The sequence below is a fragment of the Chaetodon trifascialis genome, chromosome 22, assembly GCF_039877785.1.
Source record: "Chaetodon trifascialis isolate fChaTrf1 chromosome 22, fChaTrf1.hap1, whole genome shotgun sequence".
NCBI classification, from domain to species: Eukaryota; Metazoa; Chordata; class Actinopteri; order Chaetodontiformes; family Chaetodontidae; genus Chaetodon; species Chaetodon trifascialis.
In genome coordinates, this window is record NC_092077.1 from 15,421,021 (window position 1) to 15,444,957 (window position 23,937).

The 23,937-nt window shown below is 44.4% G+C and overlaps 4 protein-coding genes and 4 non-coding genes across 10 annotated transcripts; 2 read left to right on the forward strand and 6 right to left on the reverse strand.

Moving 5' to 3' along the window:
• Positions 1 to 693: 693 nt before the first annotated feature.
• Positions 694 to 9,463, reverse strand: ttll1 (tubulin tyrosine ligase-like family, member 1). The gene is made up of 10 exons (XM_070992476.1): positions 8,967 to 9,463; positions 8,707 to 8,830; positions 7,943 to 8,151; positions 7,656 to 7,836; positions 7,378 to 7,515; positions 6,986 to 7,094; positions 6,636 to 6,779; positions 5,307 to 5,393; positions 4,068 to 4,231; positions 694 to 2,802 (listed from the first exon to the last, which is right to left on the reverse strand). The coding sequence occupies exons 2-10, from the start codon at positions 8,817 to 8,819 to the stop codon at positions 2,673 to 2,675; spliced, it is 1,275 nt and encodes a 424-aa protein (XP_070848577.1). The 5' UTR covers positions 8,820 to 8,830; positions 8,967 to 9,463; the 3' UTR covers positions 694 to 2,672.
• Positions 2,961 to 3,047, forward strand: trnay-gua (transfer RNA tyrosine (anticodon GUA)). Its single transcript is given in 2 exon segments — positions 2,961 to 2,997; positions 3,012 to 3,047. It is a non-coding gene; the product is annotated as a tRNA-Tyr (tRNA).
• On the reverse strand, positions 3,423 to 3,509 carry trnay-gua (transfer RNA tyrosine (anticodon GUA)). The gene is given in 2 exon segments: positions 3,423 to 3,458; positions 3,473 to 3,509. It is a non-coding gene; the product is annotated as a tRNA-Tyr (tRNA).
• Positions 5,974 to 6,060, reverse strand: trnay-gua (transfer RNA tyrosine (anticodon GUA)). Its single transcript is given in 2 exon segments — positions 5,974 to 6,009; positions 6,024 to 6,060. It is a non-coding gene; the product is annotated as a tRNA-Tyr (tRNA).
• On the reverse strand, positions 6,365 to 6,451 carry trnay-gua (transfer RNA tyrosine (anticodon GUA)). Its single transcript is given in 2 exon segments — positions 6,365 to 6,400; positions 6,415 to 6,451. It is a non-coding gene; the product is annotated as a tRNA-Tyr (tRNA).
• A 647-nt stretch (positions 9,464 to 10,110) lies between the features above and the next one.
• Positions 10,111 to 12,485, forward strand: bik (BCL2 interacting killer). Of its 2 annotated transcripts, XM_070992098.1 has the most exons (6): positions 10,111 to 10,142; positions 10,229 to 10,257; positions 11,302 to 11,404; positions 11,577 to 11,729; positions 11,819 to 11,933; positions 12,369 to 12,485. In XM_070992098.1, the coding sequence occupies exons 3-6, from the start codon at positions 11,310 to 11,312 to the stop codon at positions 12,483 to 12,485; spliced, it is 480 nt and encodes a 159-aa protein (XP_070848199.1). In that variant the 5' UTR covers positions 10,111 to 10,142; positions 10,229 to 10,257; positions 11,302 to 11,309. The 2 variants fall into 2 exon arrangements, with proteins under 2 accessions (XP_070848199.1, XP_070848200.1); XM_070992099.1 differs by lacking the exons at positions 10,111 to 10,142; positions 10,229 to 10,257 and having other exon boundaries at positions 11,048 to 11,404.
• A 64-nt stretch (positions 12,486 to 12,549) lies between these two features.
• Positions 12,550 to 15,071, reverse strand: mcat (malonyl CoA:ACP acyltransferase (mitochondrial)). Of its 2 annotated transcripts, none has more exons than XM_070992096.1 (5): positions 14,435 to 15,071; positions 14,071 to 14,158; positions 13,769 to 13,986; positions 13,506 to 13,643; positions 12,550 to 13,320 (listed from the first exon to the last, which is right to left on the reverse strand). In XM_070992096.1, exons 1-5 carry the CDS (start codon positions 14,876 to 14,878, stop codon positions 13,048 to 13,050), a joined length of 1,161 nt encoding a protein of 386 aa, XP_070848197.1. In that variant the 5' UTR covers positions 14,879 to 15,071; the 3' UTR covers positions 12,550 to 13,047. The 2 variants fall into 2 exon arrangements, with proteins under 2 accessions (XP_070848197.1, XP_070848198.1); XM_070992097.1 differs by having other exon boundaries at positions 13,123 to 13,337; positions 14,435 to 15,046.
• Positions 15,072 to 15,582: 511 nt separating this feature from the next.
• def6c (DEF6 guanine nucleotide exchange factor c) lies at positions 15,583 to 23,883 on the reverse strand. The gene is made up of 12 exons (XM_070992057.1): positions 23,692 to 23,883; positions 22,771 to 22,911; positions 21,759 to 21,941; positions 20,849 to 21,079; positions 20,624 to 20,770; positions 20,316 to 20,424; positions 18,900 to 19,120; positions 18,708 to 18,815; positions 18,303 to 18,469; positions 17,098 to 17,296; positions 16,902 to 16,992; positions 15,583 to 16,057 (listed from the first exon to the last, which is right to left on the reverse strand). Exons 1-12 carry the CDS (start codon positions 23,785 to 23,787, stop codon positions 15,846 to 15,848), a joined length of 1,905 nt encoding a protein of 634 aa, XP_070848158.1. The 5' UTR covers positions 23,788 to 23,883; the 3' UTR covers positions 15,583 to 15,845.
• Positions 23,884 to 23,937: the final 54 nt, after the last annotated feature.

A 23,937-nucleotide genomic window follows, 5' to 3' on the forward strand; every position in this document is an offset into this window, starting at 1 on the left:
GGTACTGAGATAATGCCTGTTGAAACTATGGAAGCGCCACTGCTGAGTGACGCCATAAAGTGTCAGGCAAGTGTTGAAATCTTTATTTTGAAATCATATTCTTCCGATTTTGCCGTATTCCAAACCGGCCAGCTTTATGCAAACGGTGGAGAGGAGCGGCTGTCTGACGTCACATCCCTTGAAAGTTTTTCTAGTTACTTGGTCCTGAGGCTCCCTTAGCACTGGTTCCCCGAGGTCTGGGGCCCTGAAGGGGTCCTACAAAGGCTTCTAGGGGTCCGTTAAATGAGTTTTAGTTTGATTTCTCTTAAAATCCCTAAGAGCATACACTCATTAGTGGATATTCTTAAATTTGCAGAACAAACTAATTACTACAAACCAACTGACACTTTGAGGCCCTGGGGTAGCTGCCCGTTTTGCCCCCTTGGTAATTCATCTTTAATTAAAATTTTACATATATTAATTTATAGCAACCGAGTTCATAATTTGAGAGGTTATTTATGTCACAGCAGGTCGTATAAAAGTTAATAAAAGCACGTTTAGCAGCAAACTAAAGTGGTGTTGTAACTTTCAGATGTTAAACATGTTATTTTTGCGTTATCATGGTCTGAGATGAGATGATGAGAACTGCTGATGATGAAAATTCCCTTAATTGACACTTAAACACTAAAAAAATACATTTCTGTAAAACAAATTAAAGGGCCACCTAGCCTTGCTTTGAAATGAACATTATTTATTGTCAATGCAGCACCAATACGGACATTTTATTGAAAGGAAGACAAAAACTAAAAGGAAACAATGCATTTCTCATACAGACATCTCATCACTGCAGCGCTTAGAAGAGAAAAGCTTTGTGTCCTGTAAACAACACAGTTTAGTAGGACGGTAAAGAAAACCAGGACGCAGACAAAACCAGAAACTCGCCTCACGTCGACCCGCTTCCTTCTTTGACTGGCAGACGCACCTCAGTGTACAATTTGGTCTCGAGCACAGGAGGATGTGTGTCTCGCAGACCCGGCGATGACTAAGACCAGTCAGACGTTTTGGGGAATTTGATTACAGGCCGACACGTCTGGGGCTTACACACCTTGATATGTTGCTATGGTAACCAGCTGCAGGGCCAGGAGGCAATAACAAGGTTGTGCTGGGGGAGGAGTGTCAAACCTTCAAGGTCAAGGAACGGCGCCATGCAGAGGTTTACATAAAGAGCAAAAAGGTCACCTGACCTCTGACTGATCCAAACTCCAGACAGATTCGATCCACGAAAGGCTTTAAGGCCCCTTAAAACACTTAAGTGACGAGAAACAACAACAAAAAAAATCCATCACTGAAACAGGTTAAATGGAAATTCTATGAAGTAAAGAAAGCAAACAAAGAAGCCTGTTAGATAATCAGAGTTTTCCTTCTATTTGTTTTTCACATCAAGAAACCAACATTTTAATCTCACAAAGCACCAAATGGGTTTGGTGTGACAGATGTTTTCAATGGAGCCCTTTCAGCACCTTTCCTTCATCCACTGACAGACACCCTTTGCTTTAGAGTACATAAAGTGATCATTATGATAATCCAGCATGGACTGATGAGTCTGCATACAGAAAACTGAACAACCCCCCTATTTTTCTTTAAAACCACCCAAATCCTAACTTAAGTGATGAGCTTTTTCCAAAAGGTTCTAAAAGCTGCGAGTGAAAATGTGTAAATTTGTTTTATAAATGCAACATATACTGCAAAAAATAAAATGAAATAAAAAATAAAATCCAATCCTTTTCCAAAGCCTTACTTGCTGGAAATAAACAGCGAACTGCTAAAAATTCATACATTCCCAACACATGTTGATATTTAAGATGTCGGATGTGCAGCGGATATGAGTCCAGTGGTCCAAATGCAACACGTACATGATATATTCCACAAAAATAAAGTACTAAAGTGCAACAGGGTTCAGCGCTGAATACAATCAATCTTAATGATAATGCACTTATAAAAAACATTATTAAATCTATGTTGGGGTTTATACACATTTAGTACTTTTAACTGTGCCTATCAGTAACTTACATCTTTTTATCCTTTTCCCACCTCACACAGCTCCGTCATGTCAGCGCCTGCATGCTGGGTCAAGGTAAATGTCAGGACTCAGTGATCATGCGCAGCTCAGGTTGTTGTCCTCCTCCTTGTTTATGCTGGATTTTAATTTACAGCTTTCTTTTCATTTGTGTAGTTGCTGTTTCCCCCCCTGCAGCCTCCACTGCAGCCCCCACCTTCCAAGGAGAGGGATCTTCATTCATCCACTTTTTTAGGCGTTTCCAGGAGGCTCTTCCTCATCGTCACAGGGATCTTGGGTTGGGGTGTGAACTGCTTTTGGTTGTTGTTGTTGAGATATGTGACCTGGGCATGACCTTCAGCCCCGCCAACATAATTTCTACATTTTTAGTTACTCATTCACACAAACTCCAGTCTTTAAACTCTTCAAATAGGACCACATTATTGATTTTCCTCCCTCCAGCGGTGGACGTGTCCCTCCCTGCGTCCTCAGTCACTCTAATGTAGAGACAGGGAGCCGTCCCCCATTGAAAGGTTGGGCTTAAAAAGCAGTCTGGGTGGTTCTTTTTGTCCCCTGTGCCCCACTGTTGGACCCTGCAGTAACGTACAGGAAGTCATTAAGAGTTTGCAATATCGCCTCACTTCCAGGTGGCAGCAGCAGGGCGGACGCCTGCGCTCCCCTTGGTGCCCTTTGACCCCAGGGACTGGCCCGAGCGGCTCCGCAGGTCACGCTCGGCGTTCTCGCTCAGCGCCTGCTCCTCGTCGTACCTGGTGACACACAGAGGAGTCATGTAGTGAAGGAATTCCTGCTGCCCTGGACTGCGGAGTATGTAAACACCCCCCACCCCCCACCCCCCCCCGCTCAGCACTAAGCCCACTAAACCCCCACTATTGTGTTCACACAATTGAGGATTGGGACTGACATCCCTTCGATAGCTCAGTTGGTAGAGCGGAGGACTGTAGTGGCTGTTCCAGGCATCCTTAGGTCGCTGGTTCAAATCCGGCTCGAAGGAGTTTTTTACCTGTTTGTGGTGGAACACATTGTTAGCTAGCAGCACGGCTCTAGGGATGACCGTCAGCCACTCCATCACTTTGGTCCAGACTGAAATATCTGGACAGAAATGCGACACTTTGCCACAGAAGTTCCTACAGACGTTGATGGTCTTCAGAGGATCGACCCCGCAGACTTTGGTGATCCCTTGATTTCCTCCTCTAGACATTTGTTCGTTTGACATTTGACAAGAGATTCAAGGTGCCTGACGGATACATTCCAAAGAACTTTTCCATTAAGGTAACAAGTGGCTGTTGAGCAGCAGTAAACTATCTTAAATTGAGGTTGTAGAGTCTCATTTCATATATCAACAATTTGTAAAACACTCAAAAGCTTCTCCTTCGAGCCGGATTTGAACCAGCGACCTAAGGATGCCTGCTGAAACCACTACAGTCCTCCGCTCTACCAACTGAGCTATCGAAGGCAGATGGCCTGCTGGACATGCACCAAAGCTCACATGCTATTACAATTACAGTCACAAACAGAAATAACAAAGACTAAAGAACGATAGAAATGTTGTTTGTATACTTGCGTCAAGGATTGAGGCGGAGGAAAAAAGCAGTCATGCCCCCCTGTGGTTGCTTTACATGGACTCACTGTGTAAACAAATTAAATTAAAGCGGACATTTCGCTCTGAGGCAACTATGTTATGTACAACCTGCAGGTAAGTGGATGAATTATGGATCTCTCTCTTCTGCTTTAACTTTATCGAACATGACTGACATGTTTCTCATCATTTGCAGTCAATATTCTGTGTCCTGCAGGTGAAAAGATACTCCTTCGAGCCGGATTTGAACCAGCGACCTAAGGATGCCTGAAACAGCCACTACAGTCCTCCGCTATCGAAGGGCTTGACGCATGCTAAAAATAGATAACAGGTTGAGTCCAGTAATATGAGAACGTAAGCGTTCAGCTATGTTTCTCCTCTTGGCATTCGAGGGCTGCTGAGCTTGTCTATCTGGCAGATTGTGATGTCACTCACAGGACTTGATAGTTGCCCAGGGCCTCCCGGGGCGGGCTGCGATTCCAGCGGCAGTCTGGGATGTCCCCGTTGGGTGTGACGATGTTGAGAGTGTCGTTGATGAGGTTGTACTTCAGGATGCGGTCGTTGGCTGTGCTGGAGGTCAGCGACGGTGAGGCGTTGACCTGAGCGTGACACAGACAAAGACTGCGACGTTTGCATTTGAAGAGACAGGAAGGGCTTAATAATGCACTTTAGGATCCAAACAGGCATGAGCACATTGTTTAATTTCCTCCAGAGTCCATATAGAAGCTCTTATCAGCCAGGAAATTCTGCTGCTAATGTGCTATAACAGCTGCGCTAACACACATGCATTCAAAGAGGAAAACTTGCCTGAAAACATGCATGAGCGCCCCAAGAGAGCTGTTATCAACACACACTTCATATCTTGAAAAGACGGCATGAACAAAGGGAGTCTAGCTTCGCTGCTTTTGTTTTGCCCAGTTTGCTCTTTATACCTGTTTAAAAGCCGTCCGTTTGCAGGAATAATGAACAAAGGAAAGAGTTCCTGACGAGATTTGTGGCACACGTTTCTTCAGTCCCTCACTGAGGACCGTTTATGTCCTACAACCAACTTCATGTCGCCCAAAATAGATGAGCTTGGTGCCCGTTAACAGAAATAGTTCAGACCTAGCCTGGAAACCCAGCTACTCATTGTGCAGCTGTCAAATGAGTCCAGTAAAATATGACAAGTCACATAACGAGCGCAACATCCAGAACGCAAAAACACACGATACAGCGATGACAGAGGCAGCCTATATTAAATTTTAACACTAGCCAGCAAATAGCCTGTACCAGCCGGGATGACAGAGTGCACACTCAGTTTAAAAAAATGTTTTCAGCAATGTTTTTTCAGCTGGAATAAAGTGGCCAATAGGTTAAAGACACACCTTCAGCACACATTTGGATACAGAGACGCGCTCATCCAGACATACACACACACACACACACACACACACACAAAGATCGACCTCAGGGGCATTTAAAGTTGCTTAACACTCAGGGAAAAGGAACGTGGAGTCACTGTGTAAGCATGTCAAGTATCTTTGGGCTTGGTGAAATATGCAGCGGGTGTCTTCAGGAATGAGGTGCAGGAAAACATGTTGCGTTAACACAGCAGAGGTTAATTTTTAACGAACTGTCACGCGTGCTCGTAGGAATGCACGCATGCAATAACTCTCCCACTGTTCAATGACTCACCTCGATAAGCCACGGCTTGAGCTTGTCATCAATAATGATGTCATACCCGTAACACTCGAAACAGTGCTTGTCGTTGTTCATCACAGGCTGCAGAGAGAAAAGACTGAATTAGGAAGAGGAACTGGCCCATAATGTGGGTGAAGTCTCATGCAGATTGATTCGGCAGGGAAAGGTGTTGGCAAATTATCAGAGTTAAATATATTCCAGTGGACATAACTATTTGGACACAGAGCAGCCTGCGAGAGAGGGGAAGTGAGTCAGATCACTTAGCAGAAAAAGGGAAGTGGGCATTAAGTCGAGAGCACCGTTGTGCTAAAAACAAAAAGGCATCACCCACACCGGGGTGGCTCAACAGCTGTGTGGTTGTAAGTGCTGAGATACAGCAGCAGAAACAGCATCTCAACCTGAACAAAGGAGGAACGCAGTCAGTGCAGGCTGCAACATGTGGCTGCAGCAGCACACGTGTAGAATATGAAATATTGTTCTTTCTGCTCTGCTAACGTCACAACTGTCAGGTTAAAAGTTTCATTCAAGCAGTTTCTAAAACATGATGTTAGAACACAGTTCGAATGGTCTTGTCTGTTTTTACCGAGCATGTGTTGACCCTGATGCAGTCTGAACCGTTATATCTGCACACCCATCAGCAAGCTCCTCACTTAAAAGCTTCTCCTTCGAGCCGGATTTGAACCAGCGACCTAAGGATGCCTGGGGTTACCTCTACAGTCCTCCGCTCTACCAACTGAGCTATCGAAGGGTGATGGCACCTACCAGAAGGTGACTGTGTACTTCCTGGATTTCCAGCCGCTGTGAGCTAAGAATTGACATCAGAGCAAGCCACTTCATCTGTAGTCAAGTCAGAGCCTAACTTACAGTATGTTGACCAGTTAACTAGTCCTACTAGTTCCAGCACACTGTAGAAGTGTATTGAGTGTTTTGATCTAGTGTCTGCTGTACTCTGTGTTTGCACATGTGAATGAAGAGGAAGAACAGTCATGATCTGGTTTTTAACTTTCATTATACAGTATGTTTAAAATGAGGTTTAAACACTCAAAAGTTTCTCCTTCGAGCCGGATTTGAACCAGCGACCTAAGGATGCCTGGGGTAACCACTACAGTCCTCCGCTCTACCAACTGAGCTATCGAAGGGGTTGGACTCCACTCAAAATAAACACCATCCTGGGCTCAGCAACAGGAGAAAGCAAACATAGGTGAAATAGTTCAATAAGACTTCCTAAAAGTCTTGTAACTGTATGTTGTCAGTTCACATGTGGGAGTAACTGTCACACATTTCAGGTCATTTTGGAGTAAAAAAGACTTCACGTCCACTTACAGCCACGGCCTTCAGGGACTGCACCACGATCCAGTGGATCTGGTCGAACAGTCGGCTGGTCACCTCCTTCCCTCTGGTGCTCTCTAGGTACAAACGGAGGTTACTGACCGTCCACTTGCCTCCATGGACGTGGTTGTAGTCGTCCTGCGTTGAAGGTACACAGTCTAACTAGATACTGACACTTTTGTTTTTGTTTCTGGCACAAAAAGATGCACAGATCAGCTTTGAGATGAAGATGATTCCTCCGTCTTTGGAACTATTGAGCAGAAGTTATGTCAGTGTAGCTGATTTAAAACCCTCTGATCTAAGAACAATCTCTACGAGCCACACTGAACACGACACACACTTACCCCATGTTTTTGGATGGCCACGTTGGTGAGGTGGACAAACATGTTGTCCAGTTCACTGGTGCTGGGAGTGTACTTGACTGTGCAGAACCGACAGAAGCCCAGCTTGTACCTGAAGATCAAACCACGGAGAGAGCTCAGTCAGGGCTGCAGCACGTTTAGCATCATTACTGATGAATTTTCACAATTAATCGACTGATTGTTTTGTCTATAAAATGTCAGAAAATAGTAGAAATAAGCCCACGATTCCCCCACAGGCCAGGGTGATGTCTTCAAATTGTCTGTTTTTACTCAACAAGTTATTCAGTTTTTATTCTTATATTATGAAGAAAAGCACCAACGTGTCAATTATCAAAATAAGTTCCAATCAATTTTCTGTGCATCAATATGCTCACATGTAGCATTTGAGAGGCCGATACGTGGTCACCAGGACGTAGAGACGCAGGTCAAACTTCTTCCCTCCAATCAGCAGAGGGTTGTCGATGTACAGGGAGATGACGTAGGCCTCTTTGCCGCTGGACGCTGCTACAAACCTGGAGGAAAAACAAATAAGACGCCTTCACTGACTGAGCTGAGAACAGGGTGAGGACAGATGCTCTTTGGTGTAAGCCCATTACGAATCTCTGCTTGGGCTCGCTGGCTGCGTGTTATGCTGGTGTCTTCGGGAACTCACGTGGATGTGCGGCTGTCTCTGGACCACTTCTTGATCTGGGACAGCTTGTTGATGAGGAAGATGCCTTTGCCCTGAGCCTTCCCGCAGGGCTTCATGATCCAGGTGCTGGATGGGTTCTTGCGGAACTCCTCCACAAAGAGATTATAATCGGCGGGGAGCATGAAGGTCACGGGGACAAAATCTGCATGAAATACATTGAAAACAGTTAAACGCATTCAGAGCAGGATGCCGCCTCATGTTTTAAGGGGGTAAAAAAGGGGAGCGTGCATTTCAGCTCTAACTGATACCTAAATAAATGTATTTCCCATTCTCGTCCTTCTCCGCCAGCGGACTGCCCTCCTTCTCCAGCTCCTTGCGGTAGCGTTTGATGTTCTTGATCATCAGGTCCTTCCTGGTCAGCTCGTAGTGGTTGGGGAAGTGGTTAACCATCTGGTCATCTGACAGGCGGTAGCCCGTGTCCACGCTGAACACATTTCTGATGGTCTGGATGCTCATCCTGCACATGGGTACAAACGAACTGCATTATCGTGCATTAAGGAGCCCGGAGCCATGACACAACCTTTCTTGAGAAAATGACTGCTCGTTAATGGACATGAAAGGGACGAACACGCACTCGGTTTGAGTACAGAGTATACTAGGTGCTTGTACTTTACGAGAATATTATTTTATGCTGCTCCACATAACTTCAGAGGCATATTTTGCACTTTTAACTGCACTACAGTTGTTTCACAGATGCACTAACATGTTTTCAGGTGCATATTTTGCATAAAAACATTTGATACGACTATAAAACACACAGCATTTTGCAGTGTTTTTTCTTCTTCTCTGCCTTTTTATTTATCTCACGACCCCAGAGATTTATCCTGTGACCGTTTGGCAATGCTTAAACCACTGGACTGATTTTGAATGCAGCATCTTTACATGAATGGAGTACTTTTACACTGTGATGCTGTAAGCAAAGAATACCAGTACTTCTTCCACTACTGTTTCTATGAATCCATCTGGTGCTTGCAGAGCATGGGTGCAGGTGTACTGTAGATGGAAAACCTACCAGTAGAAATTCCAGTCCTCGTTTTCTGAGACTGGAATCCATTCCCTCTTCTCAAAGTTATTGATGAGCACCGATTTCTCAATATCTGTCACCCACTTCACCTTACCGGCCATGGTGCCTCCCACTAGGGTGGAGCACAAAACAACAGGTAAACATATAGAAAAGCACATAAGCACGCATACGGGACTCAATATGGTACAATGCAAAAGAAAAGAGGGGAACAAAGCATGCAGCTACCGTGCACCACAGCCGTCAGCTACCTGCAAATCAATGTCAGGAAAGAGCCAGTCATCAGCATGAGCTAGCCGGGCAGGCTCAGTTAGCAGGCTGCTGAATCCTCCCTGAAGTGCTGCAGAGGCTGGGCGGACATCACCCAGTCAGTGATGCAATCTCACCAGACTGTCGGTGTTTAGACTCATATCCGAAACGAAGCGGCACGGAGGTGTGTTAGCATCGCTCGTAGCCCCAGCTAACGCCAAAACACTGCTTCCATGTTAGCGGTTTCACTGCTAACAAGCTAAATTTATTGATTGAGGCGTCGTGAAGCTGGACACAGTTGCGAAACGCCCACCGCGGTCAAACTAGGCTTCACAATAAAAGTCTCAGTTATTGAAGCGTAATAACATAAATACATGATAACCTCACCGCGCGACTTAACTACAATTTATGGACATTTCTTAAACATGAAATATCGAAAGAATATTCAACGACGTCGTTATGGGCTTGGTCCTTCCGGGAGAATAACCTAGCAACGGAGGACGCAGTGATGTCATTGCAGGGTGTCATTACCAAAACGTACCAGCAGGTGTCAGCATTGGACTGTCTATGGAACTTATACTGATTAAACTACATTACATTCAAACAAATGACTTTTCCATAAATTTCAAGTTCAAGTTATCAGTTGAGAAAAAGGACAAAATTTATTGAAATAGAGAAAACACATGAAGGATAGGTTTGCCACGGAAAGGAACGCCAAAATACACTTTACATGTCAACCTCAAAGTGTTATAACTTTGTCACATTTCTAGATTTTTAATGAAAATCAATCAATCATTCAACCAATTAGCGCAAAAGATATCACATTTTGATGGCTATCCATGTAATCAATCCAACAATGTTTTTCAGGTGTAGTAAAGGTGTTATTGGGTCAACAATGTAAAAATGCTTTAATAATTATAATTTATATTACATTCTGTTGGTATAATTACAAACCTTCCAGTTACACCAAGTTATTTTAGTTTACAGTATAGTACAAGGGTGTCTAATTAATAGTCTGTAATTAGGGTGAGCCAATAAAGAAAAAACTATCCGTTTTCTTTCTCCAAACTAAAAAGGATGTCGCCCCCCGGTGGTCACTCCTGATAGCAGCAGGTAAAGGCGTGGCCAATCATATTTGTGGAAGTTACCTGTAAGCGACAAGATTAAAGGACGCTGCTGTAAGTACAGAAAAACGACGATTATTTCTTTCTATCATCATTATTTCCAAGACATTTCAGTAACAATGTCTTTCTGTCTATTACAGGGCGGCGTCTACTTTAATCTACACAAAAGGTACTTTTCTTCTTTTTTATTGTGCACGCACCTGTGTTACTGTCTGGACGGAAGCATCTATATTACCTTAATATCTAACATGATTCGGTTCATGGTGGTCAGTTTGGAGATGTAGTTTTAAATAAATGGATGTGTGCGGGTTTAGTGTGTAATCCAATGTGTGTGATCTTCAAAACGACCTTTGTTTGCTTTGCTTGAGGATGACTTCATCTCTTTGTTATGGCAATATGGCAAAACACTCGACGCTATTGCACGATTAATACTCCAAACTGTCCTCTGGGTATTATTTTGGAGCTTAGGCTGTGATTATATCATCAAAGGTCCCACATTTAGGTCTATATTTTGATTGCAAACTGGCATGAACAGTTTAAAGATAAATCCCTATGATTACACGCATGGAAACTAAAACTTTAAAGTAGATTCATTCAGGATTTGCAAACAAGCAACTATTGAAAGCCTGTAAGCAGATTCTCTGGGGTCGGTGGTGTTTTATTTCTTCTTGGTGAGGACATTGCCGTTGGGTTGATTTGAGTTATGGAAATGGAGCATTTGCATTAAGGCACGTGAGTGCAGGTGCAACAGGAACTGGTCTGAGGACAGGTGCATGTAGGAGGGAACAAACCTGTTTATGAGGAGAAAACAGAAAAGAACAAGTCAAAAAGAAGAGCAGATGCACAGTTTATTGCACAAACTAGTCCTAAACATCCAAAGGGGATCTTAGACACACTTTTCTTGCAGAATACTGTAGTAATTGGGCTACGTCCATCGGACTTAATCCAACAGATGATGTCACCTCTTCAAACCTGGGAGAGCCTGTTTTATCAGCCTGGATTCTCCCCGGCAACACAGCCGCCGCCTATCCTGGTCACATGACCCAGTGTTTACACAGCCCGTTTATGAACGTTGGGAGCGAAGCAAAGTCACCGTACAAACACCTTCAAACCATGGAGCCATTATGTGTCCTGCATGGCTAATGAGGCTCCAGGCTCTGTCTCTCACATGTGCTAATATGAACCATTTGCCTCGTACCTGTTCTCCTCTCAGAAAACAAGATGGTGGAACAAACAAGAAGGCCGAGTCGCGTCGTCTCCCTCCAGGCTGGACCTGGTGAGGTGGACACAGGCACCCTGTTTGAGGTGAACCTCAGGTACAGTACAGGCCCGCCCACATGCCTGTCACAACAACACCAGCTCAGCTCAGTACAGGCCGAGCGCACCTCAGGCAGCAGACCATGTGGCTTTTGTTTGGAGGATCAATTGTGTGTAGGATTATGATTCTTTACACCTTATGAATATGAAAAAGAGTCCCGTCTGTCACAGGATCAACAACAGGGCTGCACGGGCCTTTGGGCGTCAGTTGGCTGGAATTGGAGACCAGCTGGATCGGGAATGGGCCAGCAGACAGACCAGCTGGCTCCCAACTCCTCTCCACATGCTGAGACCTGCTCAGGCACTGACCTGGACCATCTATCGGTAGAAAATCTGAAAAACAAACATCTGTTTTTACAGCTTCTGTGCCACTGGCTGATAAGACACTGTAACCAGGTGTTGTTCTCTTGCAGGGATATCCACAGTCAGTTATGGGGCTTCCAGGGCCTGTCTGCAGCAGTGAAGGCCTGGATAGCGAGCACTGCACCTGGGCAGGGGACCCTCAGGGCTGATGGCTGGGCAGCCTGGGTAACACTCGTTCTCCATCGAGTTATATGTCTCAAATGACAATTCACTCAAGAAAACAAAAGTCCATGCAGAGTGTCGGCTTAAATACAGCTGTTGCGAGCAGATTTTATCAGCTATAGCCAGCTGGTGGAAGGTAATGCTAACACTAGATCACAGCTGTTAGCCAGATGTGCTAACATTTGCAGCTTTCATTGGAGAAGATCAACACACAGCTGAATTAAATCCTCAAGCTTTTGCTCTTGTATTTTTGGTTTTCAAACAACCACAGGTGTTTGTTCTAGTTTGACAGAGAGTGTGAGAGGGGAAATGAGTCAAGACTGACTGAAGAGGTCATCATTTGATGAAATAAAATCATTCTTTGCATGACAATTTATCTTCAAAATATAGTTTATTTACTATCATAACAAAGTGTCTAATTTGACTTTCATTTCACAGGTGTCCAGTTTGAGAGCAGTAACCTGCACTGGCTGGACCAGAGGAGCGCTGGTGACTGTGGCACTGGTGGCCGCAGTGACCGTTTTCAGTGCACTGTGGGTGGAATGGAAAGCCTAAAGGGCCATAAGCAGGTCTTCTCGGCCATAAAATACTTGCAAATGAATGACAATTACTCCTGATTTGTTTCTGCTGTTTACTCTGACTTCTCTTTTTATACTATTTTCATGAGCGGTATTGAATTTGACACAAAATGACAGGAAACAGGAGGAAAAACTGTAAAATGCATGTGGAAATAGCTTAAATTGGTTTACAGTGTTGGCCAGGATATTGTAGCCGGGACATGTTGGTTCGCAGTTGTATTAATGTCTTAAAGCCCGTTTCCTGTGTGCGGACTGTTGCTGGCTTGCAGTCTTTTGTATCCAGATTACTTTCTTGCTGGTTTAAGAGTCCAAAAATGTTTTTTACAAATGATAAGTGGCCTGGTTTTAATATAAAATGAAGGGAGCTGGACTTTCTGTGCTTTTTTATGTGTTGCAAATAAAACTCAGAATGATGACATTTTGTAGTTTCATTAATTAAAAAATATATTTCATTACATAATTACAAACAAACAAGGCCATAAGAGGCAGTCATTGGCTCTTGCGGCCTCGCCGGTCCTGCTTGAGTCCACGCTGCGTTATCAGTCTTCATACGTGGTGACTTCCACGTGTTGGTAATGCTCGAAGGCCTTCCTGTTACACTTCTGAAGCGTGGCGCCGAGCTGCTTTCCCGGGCCGACCTCGTAGGTGTGAGGGAAGTGCCTCCCCTGCGCCCTCTCGTAGATCTCGTGCAGACATTGTTCCCACTTCACGGGCGACACCAGCTGCTTCACCAGCTGCCTGCGCACGTGGCTCTCGCTCATGTAGCGCTTTCCATCCACGTTGGAGTAAACTTTGATCTCGGGACGACGGACCTGAGTGGGAGAGACATCTGGGTGAGATGAGGAGTGCTAAATCAGTCAAGGTTTTCCCAAAGAGGTGGAATCTCTGGGCATTATTGTACAGCCGTTACTGTCACAGTAGGCATTAACTTCATTATGATATGTTGAAGTGGGGTGGGGCTGGGCATCGAGGTGGTGCCACGTGAGTTCAAACTGACCTCCACCTGTCTGAGCACCTCTCTGAGGGGCTCAGTGGCCGACTCCATCAGCTCAGTGTGAAAAGCTCCGCTGACTGGGAGAGGTTTGGTCCTCATGAACTGGAGACTTCTCGAATTTTGCTGGAGGAAATCCAGAGCCTGTGAACACAGCCATGATGAGACAGATTGTAAGAGGAGTCCTGAGCAGCTCTGATGATATTCATATGAAGCAACGAGAAGCATGTGAAGGATTTTTTAGAATCAGCATTTCTGGAGCTTCATACCTTTTGGTGTCCTGCGATGACCCTGCCATCAGGGAACAGATAATTAGCTACAGAGCAGACCGGCTCTTTGATCCCGAGGCTCTTGCAGTACTCTTTCGCCTGCACGCAGGCATGTTTATAGTGGGCCTGCCGTCTGCCGATGACGGACAGCATCCCACTGGGAACCAGCTCTGATGCTTTCTGCATGGCCTCTGCACGCACCTTCACCGCATACAGCGCTAGAAGACAAACGAGCAAACGTGAAATGCTGACAAATGCTGCTAACGGTGATTTTTGACTTTGTCGTGCACGCTCATGTTTACCTTCTGCGTAGTTCATGGAACCGGAAAAAACCAGGGCAGCAAATTCTCCCACGCTGAAACCTGCGGCAGCAACACACGTCTCAATGGCCTGTGGACAGAGGAGTGAAAACATGAGCGCGCACACTTGTTCCAGTGTGAGCTCGTCCTCCTAAACCAAGTTACAAACTTCCTCTGAGGTGACTGAAGTGATGCGTTCAGGTGCAAGTTTGAGGCGCTTTGCTTGATTACAGGGCTGCAACTAATGATTGTTTTTATTATCAATTAACCTGTCGATTGTTTTCTTGATTACTTGATTAGTTGTTTGGTCTCTAAAAACGATCTATTGACAATCATTTTTAGATTAATCGACTCATCTGACAGCTACCTCGGGGTTTACGTGGCTGAGCCTCTCCACCGCAGCCAGGGAGGTGACAAACACCGCCGGCTGACAGTGGACCGTCTTCATCAGCTCCTCCTCGGGTCCCTCCAGGCACAGAGACAGCAGGTCGTACCCGAGGATCTTCTGGGCCACCCCAAACATTTCTTTAACGTTGGGGTACTTCAAAAGTCCTCTACCCATGCCCACAAACTGGCTGCCCTGGCCGGGAAAGAGGAGTATTGAGCAGCCGTTGGGGTCTTTCTTTGGTCTCCGCTGCTTCACCTCGGGCGGCTTGCTGTGCGGGAGTGGAGCGGGAGTTTCGGGCGGAGGGTGGCGTGCTCCATCCGTGGAGTCGGGCTGGGTGCTGGACAGCCTCCTGTTCAGACAGACCAGCGACCTGACCTTCCCTCTGGAGGCTGCCGTCAAGCTGAGAGCCGCGGCTGCCAACATGGCGCACTCTTCACCTGAAGATGTCTCCACGGGTTAAGAGAGACCCATTATCTGTAATTCAACTCTAAATTAAACTGTAATTTATTTTAAAAAGTTATGGAAAACTTTATCTTTGTACCTAACGGGCGGCGTTTCTACAGTCCGTACCACACAGTCCAGGGAGCCGCCATATTTATTGAAATAACCAGGAATTAGCTTGTTTTTCTTCCGGTTCACTTTTCGCTTGTTTCCTGCTGCAGCGCCACCCTCCGGTCACAACATGTCATGAGTTTATTGATTAAGCTGTTAATACCATGCAAGTCCTGCACTGAAAATGTGTCTTAAGGTAAAGGAAAATGTATTTAAAGTACTACGAATGAAAGTGCACAATGCAAAAACGGCCCCGTGACAGTTTTTTGCTATTACATTTCATCATTACATTATTATTACTCATGCATTAATATCAAATCAGGATTTTACTGTAGGAGTTGGCTGAATGGGATGAAATCACATTATTATGCATTAAGTGATCAATTGTTTGGTTTGTAAAAATTCTTAGAAGAGAGGCATGTCGTCACAATGCTTGTTTTGCCCAACCAATTGCACAAACCTCAAAATTATTGAACAAAACATCATATTTATAAGCATGTCATATGTTTTGTATGTAAGAATGTGTTAGGCTGTCCAGGGAAATGACAAATATGACAAAGTGACATTTTATTATTCACCAATAAACTTTATTGTACAAAACTGTAAATCTGTTGATCTTAGTCAAATGTGTTTTCATTAAATCCAGCGTCCCATTGCACTCATCTTCCTCGCTCTCCATCTTAGTGTGCAATTCAACATATAAATATAATACAACCTTTTTTTGTACTGTATATTACTTTTCCCTTTTTGCTCCACTCTCAGTTTTAAACAAATGCAGAATTTCTTGTATGGTTTCTGAACTTGCAGATTTGAAAACTTGGTCCCGTGACTGTGAACATCACATTTGTCCATTGGGTTTATCCTGTGATTCGTCCGATCCATCTGACAGGTTGGCGGCCTCCATTTGCTCCTCCAGTCCCTTCTGGCCTTCTGGGATCTGGCTGTTCTCACTGGCTCTTATCTTGTATTTGTTGATGAACTCGTTACTGGCCAGTGCTCCTTCCTTTTTGGGACACATCCGTTTTGTTGATAGGCGTTGTTCCAAACGTTCTACAAAAGCATTGACAGCAAAAAGTTAATCTTTGTGATGTTCACTGATGTATATGACTTTGAGGTTCAGGCTGCAAATGCAGGTTATGTTTCAGGTGTTTTTGTTTATTAGCTTGTTAGCCGAATATCTCATGCTAGCAGTTTTCAGTCAGATTTTTTTGAGAGGTACACCATAGTCCAAGGAGTCCTTTCCTCACTTACTGCTGGAGAAAGTACAGATGCATACTTGATATTTCTGCAGGCTGCATATTTGCCCTTAAAGCAAATTAAGTCAAAGTTGTTTTGTTGCCCTTTGACATCAAACCCAAACAGCCCAGATTAAAGGCCCATTTATACCCTCTGTAAATAACGGATACAGACGCTTTCATCCGTATCCGGAGGCTGTTTCATCCGTCAGTTTGTACGTCGGCTCTGAGTTTAGCCATCCGGAGCTCTCCGGACGAAACCACTCGAAACCACCAGAAGTCGTGGGGGCAGTGTAGAGTCAAAATGAGCAAAATGAGTCAAACTAAAAACCGACGAAGAAGAGAACCGGCTCTACGTCAAAAAAAAAGATTTGTCTAATCTTTTTTTCCTATTTCTCAGTACTGTCATTATAATAACCTCTTCTACTGACGCCATTACTGATGCCGGTATATGCTGACAGAAGCGTTGACAAGGCATCGGCTGCCATGACAACGGCTCTGTAATTTATGACTCGACATTGCCCCCTAGAGGACACACTGACAAAACACTGAAAACAGACGGAGGTATGAAGGCCCCCTACGGAGGCAACGTGTGGGACGGACGGACGGATTTCGTCCGGATCCGGAGGGTATAAATGGGCCTTAAGAGTGCACTGTACCTGCAGGAGTGACGGGTGTCATCAGGCGGTTCAGCTGGACGTTCCAGTGCCGGACGTGTTGACTGGCATTCCTCAGCTTCTCTTGTACCTCCTACAACAAGAAAATCAAACAAGAATTTCTCATAAGAGCTTTTTTTTATATAATATTAAACACACTGCACACTGAGCCAATGCAAACACACGGTCTCTTTCTTACCTCCAGGCGCTGATGGCTCCTCTGGCGAGAAGCCTGCAGATCCTGGAGCTCCTGAGAGGCTGAGTGAAGAGCTGAAGGCGTGTCCTCATCTGTGCTGCCGTCTGAGGCCTCCTGTATGGGGCTGAGGTTCTGCAAGGCCCTCTGCTGCTCCTGGAGGAGTTGGAACTGCTGCTTCTTCTCTTCTTCCACCTGTAGCAACCTCGAGAGGACAAGAAAGAGAAGAAGCTAAGTTAACTCAAGTAAATACAAAAGTCTGCATAGTTTGGTTTGGTTTAGAGTACAGGTTTCAAATTGTTAGGCACCCAGGAAGTGGGCCTGAAAATAACAAAAAGATAGTTATTATAGTTTGGCCACTGATTTGGCCCACTCAAATGTGCTTGGCCACCATGGTGTCTGTGGTCAGTGGTTGAAGCAGCAGTGGCTCAGAGGCAATTAAGGTTGGACTCCTTCTTGCCTGAGTCATCCTAACTCAGCTATATCTGAACACACAGACATGACACCCATATTTTTAGATTCAGTGCGACTTAGACTTTCAGGGGATGTCACTGCATCTGACGTACATCACAAATAAGCGTCCATAAATTCATTTAGAAAGTTATATATCCTTATAACTAGAAAACCTGCCTGAGAATCATCACATTTTTAAGTTTTCTTCAGTTTCAAAGTAATCCAGTGACAGTGTAATGGCTATGTTGCAAACAGAAACTGCTAATAGCTAATTCAGCATATTTTTGTAATGGTGCCAATTTGCCAAAATGTTAAAAAAAACAGTAGAGCTGCAATGATTAGTCGATTTGTTGATTGACAGAAAATTAATTCCAACTATTTTGATAATAGATTAACTGTTTCGGTCATTTTTCAGTCAAAATTTGCTGGTTCCAGCATCTGAAATGTACAGATTTGCTGCTTTTCTATGTTGTGTTTGACAATAAATGAAGAGATCTTTGGGTTTTGGACTGTTGGTTGGACAAAAGAAGCAATTTGAAAGCGTCAGTTTGGGCCCTGAGAAATTGCAATGAGCAATTTTCACATTTTCTGACATCAACTAAATGATAATGATGGTCTTAGCTCATTGCTAATTAACATCATACTTCCTATTTATATCCTTCAAAGCATTATGGGAACTGTTGTCTCAAAATCTGCACCAGCATCCAAACAGAAATAAGGCAGAGAAGGGGGATACAGTGAGTGTGTGTGTTTATTACCTCTCCAGCTCCTGCCTGGCCCTCTCCTCCTCCAGCCGAGCCTGGATCTCCATGGTGAGAGCAGCCTCCAGTTTCTCCTGCGTCAGCTCCAGCTCCTGGATCCTCTTCTTCTGTTGCTCGGCCTCCCTCGCCTTCTCCTGCATCTCTGCCTGCATGCTGTCTCTCAACTAGGAGAACGCACATGCACACAAATTGGGTGGAAAGAACCGACCTATTCCTGAATTACCTTTTCCAGGAATGTCATTACAGCCCCTCCACCACTAAAAATCACTAAAGGTTAAGCCTGAATTTTATAATGTCAATACTTTCATGCTGTTTTCAGAGATCAGAGTCAATGGGATGGACTCTAAATCCTATTTCAGCGAACTGTAAATGAAGGTTGTCACGTGGAAATCTTTCTCTTACCGTCTCGGCCTCTTTCAGCTGTCTCTCCAGCTCCATCTGCACCTCCCTCTGTTTCCTCCTCTCTCTCTCCTCTGCCTCCCTTCGCTTGGTTTCTAATTCACGTGCATGCTGCGAAACACAGATAAAGCAAGTTTGTAAAACTGACTTTACATTACGATTAACAGTCCCTGCACTGATTCCATCCGCTCTGACCTGTATGATGCTCTCTATCTCTAAGTCCTGTCTGTCTTTCTCCTTCTCCGTCTCCTGGATGTTGGAGTCATCTGATTGGCTGCTCCGGCTGCTGCAGCTGCTCCGGGCGCTCCGGCTGCGCTCCCGTTGGCTGTGTTCTCGCTGCACCCGTCTCTTCACTTTGAGTTCGTGGTGAAGGGAGGACTTGCCCTCCCTCTGGAGACGGAGGGCTGTCTGAATAGCTGGGGGGGCGCACACACACACAGATCTTAAGGTAATGTTTGTTTTGCCTGGAATAAGACAAACTGAAGGTACTGTTGGTGTTTCTTTATTTCGATTACTGAATAAAAGAGCATTGGTTTTTCACTTCTCGACCAATAATCCCTAAACTAATAGAAATTGCCAATGAAGTAGGTTTTGCCAGTGTCGGATCCATGTGTAAGATGCTGAGCAAGCACTAATTTATACATTTTTAATAACAGTGAACTGAATATAATATCAAATAACTTAATTTTGTTGTCACTAATTATCCTAACCTTACCCTAACCCTAACCTTAACCAAACCCTAAAGTCGGATGATTTACATTACAGTGCCTCTCTTGTCCCCATAAACAAGGTGCGTCCCAAAAATCAAACAGATGTACGTCTGCACAACGTGAGTAATACAGATCTACACACACACAAGCATGTTTGCATCACTATGGGTTGGTGTGCAGTCAGTTTAAAATCACCACCAGGATATAAAAACACACACAGAAGAGAGCAAGTTAACAGAGTGCAACAGCTGGATTCACCTGAAAACACAGCAGATCCAATAAGCAATGAGCCCAATATACGTGAAGACTGAGACAAAGAGCACCAAACAAACAATGCACATTAAATGAGTTCTACCCAGAAAACAACGGTTTAAGAGTCAAAACACATCAGCAGCAGATCAAATATGCTACCTGGACTACCAAGAGCAGAGCAACGAGAGCATGAAACAGCTGCCGCGCTGAATACAACAAAGCGTCAGTCAGCACAGTTTCCAAATCAAACTCACGATTGACATTTTCAAAGGAGCACAGTCTTGTCGTTTGTTGCTGAGAAGTTGTCACCTACTGTAAGACGCCCAGCAGCTCTTCAGTTCCAAGAAAACAAATACATCCATAAAACAATTCCCCATTTACTTAACTAAGAGCACCTGAACAGGAAAAAATTGAGGGAGCCGAAGGTCGCTTGGACCCCCAACATCCAGCCCCCTTGGGCGTAAGTGTGTTTCCCAAAATGTCAAAGTCTTCCTTTGAAATGTCTCATCTGAACCCAGTGAGCTGGATCAGAAATCACAGCTGACCACGCACAATAAATCAGCGGAGTCTAAATGTAATTTCTGACTCCATAATAATAATAATAATAATAATAATAATACTGTGCTGATTCTTATACACACCAACACACCTTGAGTCCACTCCACCTTCTGCCTCTGGTCAGACGCGCTCATCTCGTAGGTTTTATTGTGGGTTTTGACGCAGAGCATGCAGCGCTTCCCCTCCCTGTCTGGAATAGGCTGAAACAGAAAGAAGAGGCAGTCACACTCAGAAAATATAACACATTTCAGATTGATGGTTAGAGCGTGGAATCAGAATACCAGGATTATAGGATTTATGTGCTGTAAAAGACTGTGTTTTAACACATCCAAAGTACAGCATTTGCCTGTAAAGCATATAATTAAACATGCAGTGTTTATATTACATTTCCTCACCCACCTCTATGACGCAGCTCTTATCCAGCTGGATCTCCCCTCTCTTGTCTTTTAAGTCCTCGCTGACGTAGTAAGACATGGAGGAGGGCTTCAGCACGAACCACCGCTCGGTCCAGTTCCTACGTACGTGCCCTTTTTTCCACATGTACCCCTGGAAACAAGGGGCAGAAATAAAGGAGAGAGGCAGACAAAGACGGCGAGGAGAGGAGGCGGCAGAACAGAGACTCACCCTCTTGAGGACGTTGTGATACATCTCCAGAAAGACCTCATCCAAAGCCAGACTGAAGGCCTCGGCGCTGGTGACTCTCAGCAGCCGGCCTGCGCCCATGTGCTCCAGGAAGCTCCACACAGACATGCCCTCCTCCCGCCCTGTGGCATCCTGACATATTAAGTCCTCCAAGGGCTTCCCATCCCACTCCTGGCTCATCGCTGTGGAGATTTTCTTGAGGAGATACTCCACCTAGAAGCATTCAAATATTAGAAAAGTGTACATGTTCGCAGAAAAGCTCACAAAATCAAATCCTGACTGTGAAAATAATACTGGAGCTGATGGCACACTGTATCAGTGCATTTCTGCAACGTATACCTTTACAGAGGAAAGCTACGGCGCTGATAGCACAGAAGCGGTTTATTTTCGTCTCTCTCGACAGGAAACCAAAAGCATTATGGAGGAAGTGCAGGAAGGAAGAGACTCATTAACATACTTACTTGCACTTGCTTTTTTCTGCTGTGGAAAATGTAAAACGGCCTCACTTTGTAGGGACGCATGCTGGGTTTATACGGAGCATAATCTTTCTAGCAATTAGTGAAAGTGCCTCATGTGACTGCCTCAAAAACCTCGGTGTTCCCTGTGTGATGTGTTTCTCTAGTGATCTTCATTTTCCCATTGAACGTTAAGGATGGAATTTTTGGACTTATTGGATATTAGATATCAAAATATGACCCTTTTCTCTTGCTGTACAGTGTGAAAGCGTTTCTATTTTATGCTCAGAGATATAAAAATCGGATAACATTAGCATGGATTTGAGTCTTCCGAGCCAACCCAAGCCAACCAGGTCTCAATGAAATTCAAAAATTCCAGTCGCTCTAAATGCTTCCTGTTTCGTACAATAAATTCCTCTCTCATGAACAGCTTTTACCTCCTCTGGTATCATCACCAGCGGGTAGCGGTCCTCAGACAGGAGGTTGAATAAACAGAAGAGCTTGAAACAGTCTCTTTCAGATAGCAGCGCCCCCTGTGGTACCCCCTTGAAGTTCTTCTTCCTGGTCATCATCCAGCACAGGTCGTCGAACTTCTCCTTGTCAAACATCCCCTCTTTGACCTGAAAAGACAGAAAAAGACTTAACCGAAACTTAAAATGTCACGTGATGGAAATAGTTTTAGGAAATGACACAATTTTAATTCCTTGCTCTGTCTGTGACGCATCTTCTCATGTTCACTGAAGTTAAAAACCATTAAAAACGGGTAAGAAATATGTTCTTTTATTTTGATTTCTTTCTTTTAAAGTTAAATATTTTCCTAAAACAGCAGGGCACAGTAGCTTTTAGCAAAAGTTACTCAAGCTGCAGCAAAAACTGTATTTGTCAGGTGCTATTTTCAGCTGTATATTAATACACATTCGGTGCCTTCATGAGTGTTTTTGGCTGCCTGGTGTCTAAACAGATAATGAATGAAAACACAGTAACACACAGTTACAATAATAGAACATAAGTCAACTATATCTTCAGATGTGAACGTATAATTGTTGACAAACATGAATGTATGTAAACTGCATGTAAGTGCCAAATAAGAAGACTTTAAATGCTATCAATAATATACTTTCTGAATTTATAGAGCACATTTTCAGATGATCAAGAACATTAAAGTAAAATACTTTTGAAGTACTAGAAGCCATAAAATCAAGCATCAGAAGCAGTTTTAAAATAGTGAGTTTTGAGTAATTTCTTGAATCTAATAGTTTACTGTAAATAAAATTGGTATTCATTGGTTGCCACGTACTGTAGTTATGGCATTTAGAGGACATAGGCATATTCAAGAACTATCACGGGAGGTAAAAAGCAATAATTATTGTATAAAACGTACAACAGAAATAGATATATAACATTTCTGGATTCAAATAAGTGCCACTGAGGAGGTGATTTCAGCGCTACCTTATCCAGTATGTATTTGTTGAGGTAAGGCATGTAGCCATGATTAGACACTGGCCCGTCATCATCGTCCTGGAAGTGCTCCTCCAGAGCCACGGGGTCATGTGGGATGTTCAGCACCGTGTACAGGTTGTGGGACAGCACCTGAAGAAGAAACACAGACATATATAGGTTTATATGTATCTATGCAGAGGGTGTCATCCCACTTTAAATGTGTAAAGGTCAGCACCTAGCCTCAAGGTTTCCCCAGTGTACTCCATATTTCTTCATACATCCACAAACACACAAGCACAGACAGCCAGGCCTCCGTCACTGAGCAAGTCAGGACAGCTTTCTACTATTTTCCTGGATTCTTCTTTCCTCTGGAGGCCCAGTGAGGCATGTAGGAACTGGACGGAAAGCAACATCACAGAAAAAGTAACACCGAGAGAAGAGACTGAGAGGTCGTTTCTCCTGGTTGTTCTCAGTCTTGCCTTTTTAATTGAAACCCTGACAGTGGAGGTATTGTGTCACTGTCTGTGTTTCTGGGCCACAGGGAAAGGCTGGACTTTGATCTTTGAAGCTGAAGCTGGGCTCACACCTCCCTCACCTACAGTCTGAGTAGATTACGTGTGTTTGGAGAAGCCTTAAAGCTTTTGATAAAACTTTGGAGTGGTATTTGATTTAATGGGGGGATTGTGTGTTAACTGCAGCTCAGACAGCAACGTTGATTCATCGAATACAACATAGAGAAGCAGAAATGAAAATATTTCATAACATATAAAGACAGCTTTAAATTCCGGTGTGTTTTGATTTGATTTCAGCCATAAAAAGCAATTGAAAGGGCAAAGCAGCGCTGTTAAAGTCTGTTTGCGCGCTGACCAGCGGACGCCCCTCGGTCACAGTTTCCTGATCTTGAAGTGACTACAAACGCTCCCTGCTTACCTTTAGCTGCGATTTGGACACCTTCCCGCACTTCTCGACGTCCAGCGACGTGAAAGCGTACCAGATGGACTTGAGGAGTTCGGATTTTAAGTCCATTTTGGAGACCTCGTTGTGCGCAAAACAACTACATTTCCAAGCGCAGCGCGGCGGCTTTTACGCAGCGTCGGGCGAGCGGTGGCGGCGGTGAGGAACGCCAAATAAAATGTGGGGCAGAGTACAGGCTGGAGAGCAAACTGCAGCGGACCA

Bases quoted from the DNA above. Each gene is read 5' to 3' on its own strand.
- ttll1 (XM_070992476.1), bottom strand. From the start codon at position 8,819: ATGGCCGGTAAGGTGAAGTGGGTGACAGATATTGAGAAATCGGTGCTC. The intron at 6,780-6,985 runs GTAAGTGTGTGT...CCTTCAACGCAG, and splicing joins TGGCCATCCAAAAACATGGG to GACGACTACAACCACGTCCA. The intron at 2,803-4,067 runs GTGAGTGACATC...GTGTGTCACCAG, and splicing joins CTGGGCAACTATCAAGTCCT to GTACGACGAGGAGCAGGCGC.
- mcat (XM_070992096.1), bottom strand. From the start codon at position 14,878: ATGTTGGCAGCCGCGGCTCTCAGCTTGACGGCAGCCTCCAGAGGGAAG. The intron at 13,644-13,768 runs GTATGAAGCTCC...CTGTGTTCACAG, and splicing joins TCATCGCAGGACACCAAAAG to GCTCTGGATTTCCTCCAGCA. The intron at 13,321-13,505 runs GTCAGTTTGAAC...TCTCCCACTCAG, and splicing joins AGGTGCTCAGACAGGTGGAG to GTCCGTCGTCCCGAGATCAA.
- bik (XM_070992098.1), top strand. From the start codon at position 11,310: ATGGTGGAACAAACAAGAAGGCCGAGTCGCGTCGTCTCCCTCCAGGCT. The intron at 11,405-11,576 runs GTACAGTACAGG...CGTCTGTCACAG, and splicing joins CTGTTTGAGGTGAACCTCAG to GATCAACAACAGGGCTGCAC. The intron at 11,934-12,368 runs GTAACACTCGTT...TTCATTTCACAG, and splicing joins CTGATGGCTGGGCAGCCTGG to GTGTCCAGTTTGAGAGCAGT.
- def6c (XM_070992057.1), bottom strand. From the start codon at position 23,787: ATGGACTTAAAATCCGAACTCCTCAAGTCCATCTGGTACGCTTTCACG. The intron at 21,942-22,770 runs GTAGCGCTGAAA...CTGTCTTTTCAG, and splicing joins ACAAATACATACTGGATAAG to GTCAAAGAGGGGATGTTTGA. The intron at 20,425-20,623 runs GTGGGTGAGGAA...TTTCTGTTTCAG, and splicing joins ATAAGAGCTGCGTCATAGAG to CCTATTCCAGACAGGGAGGG.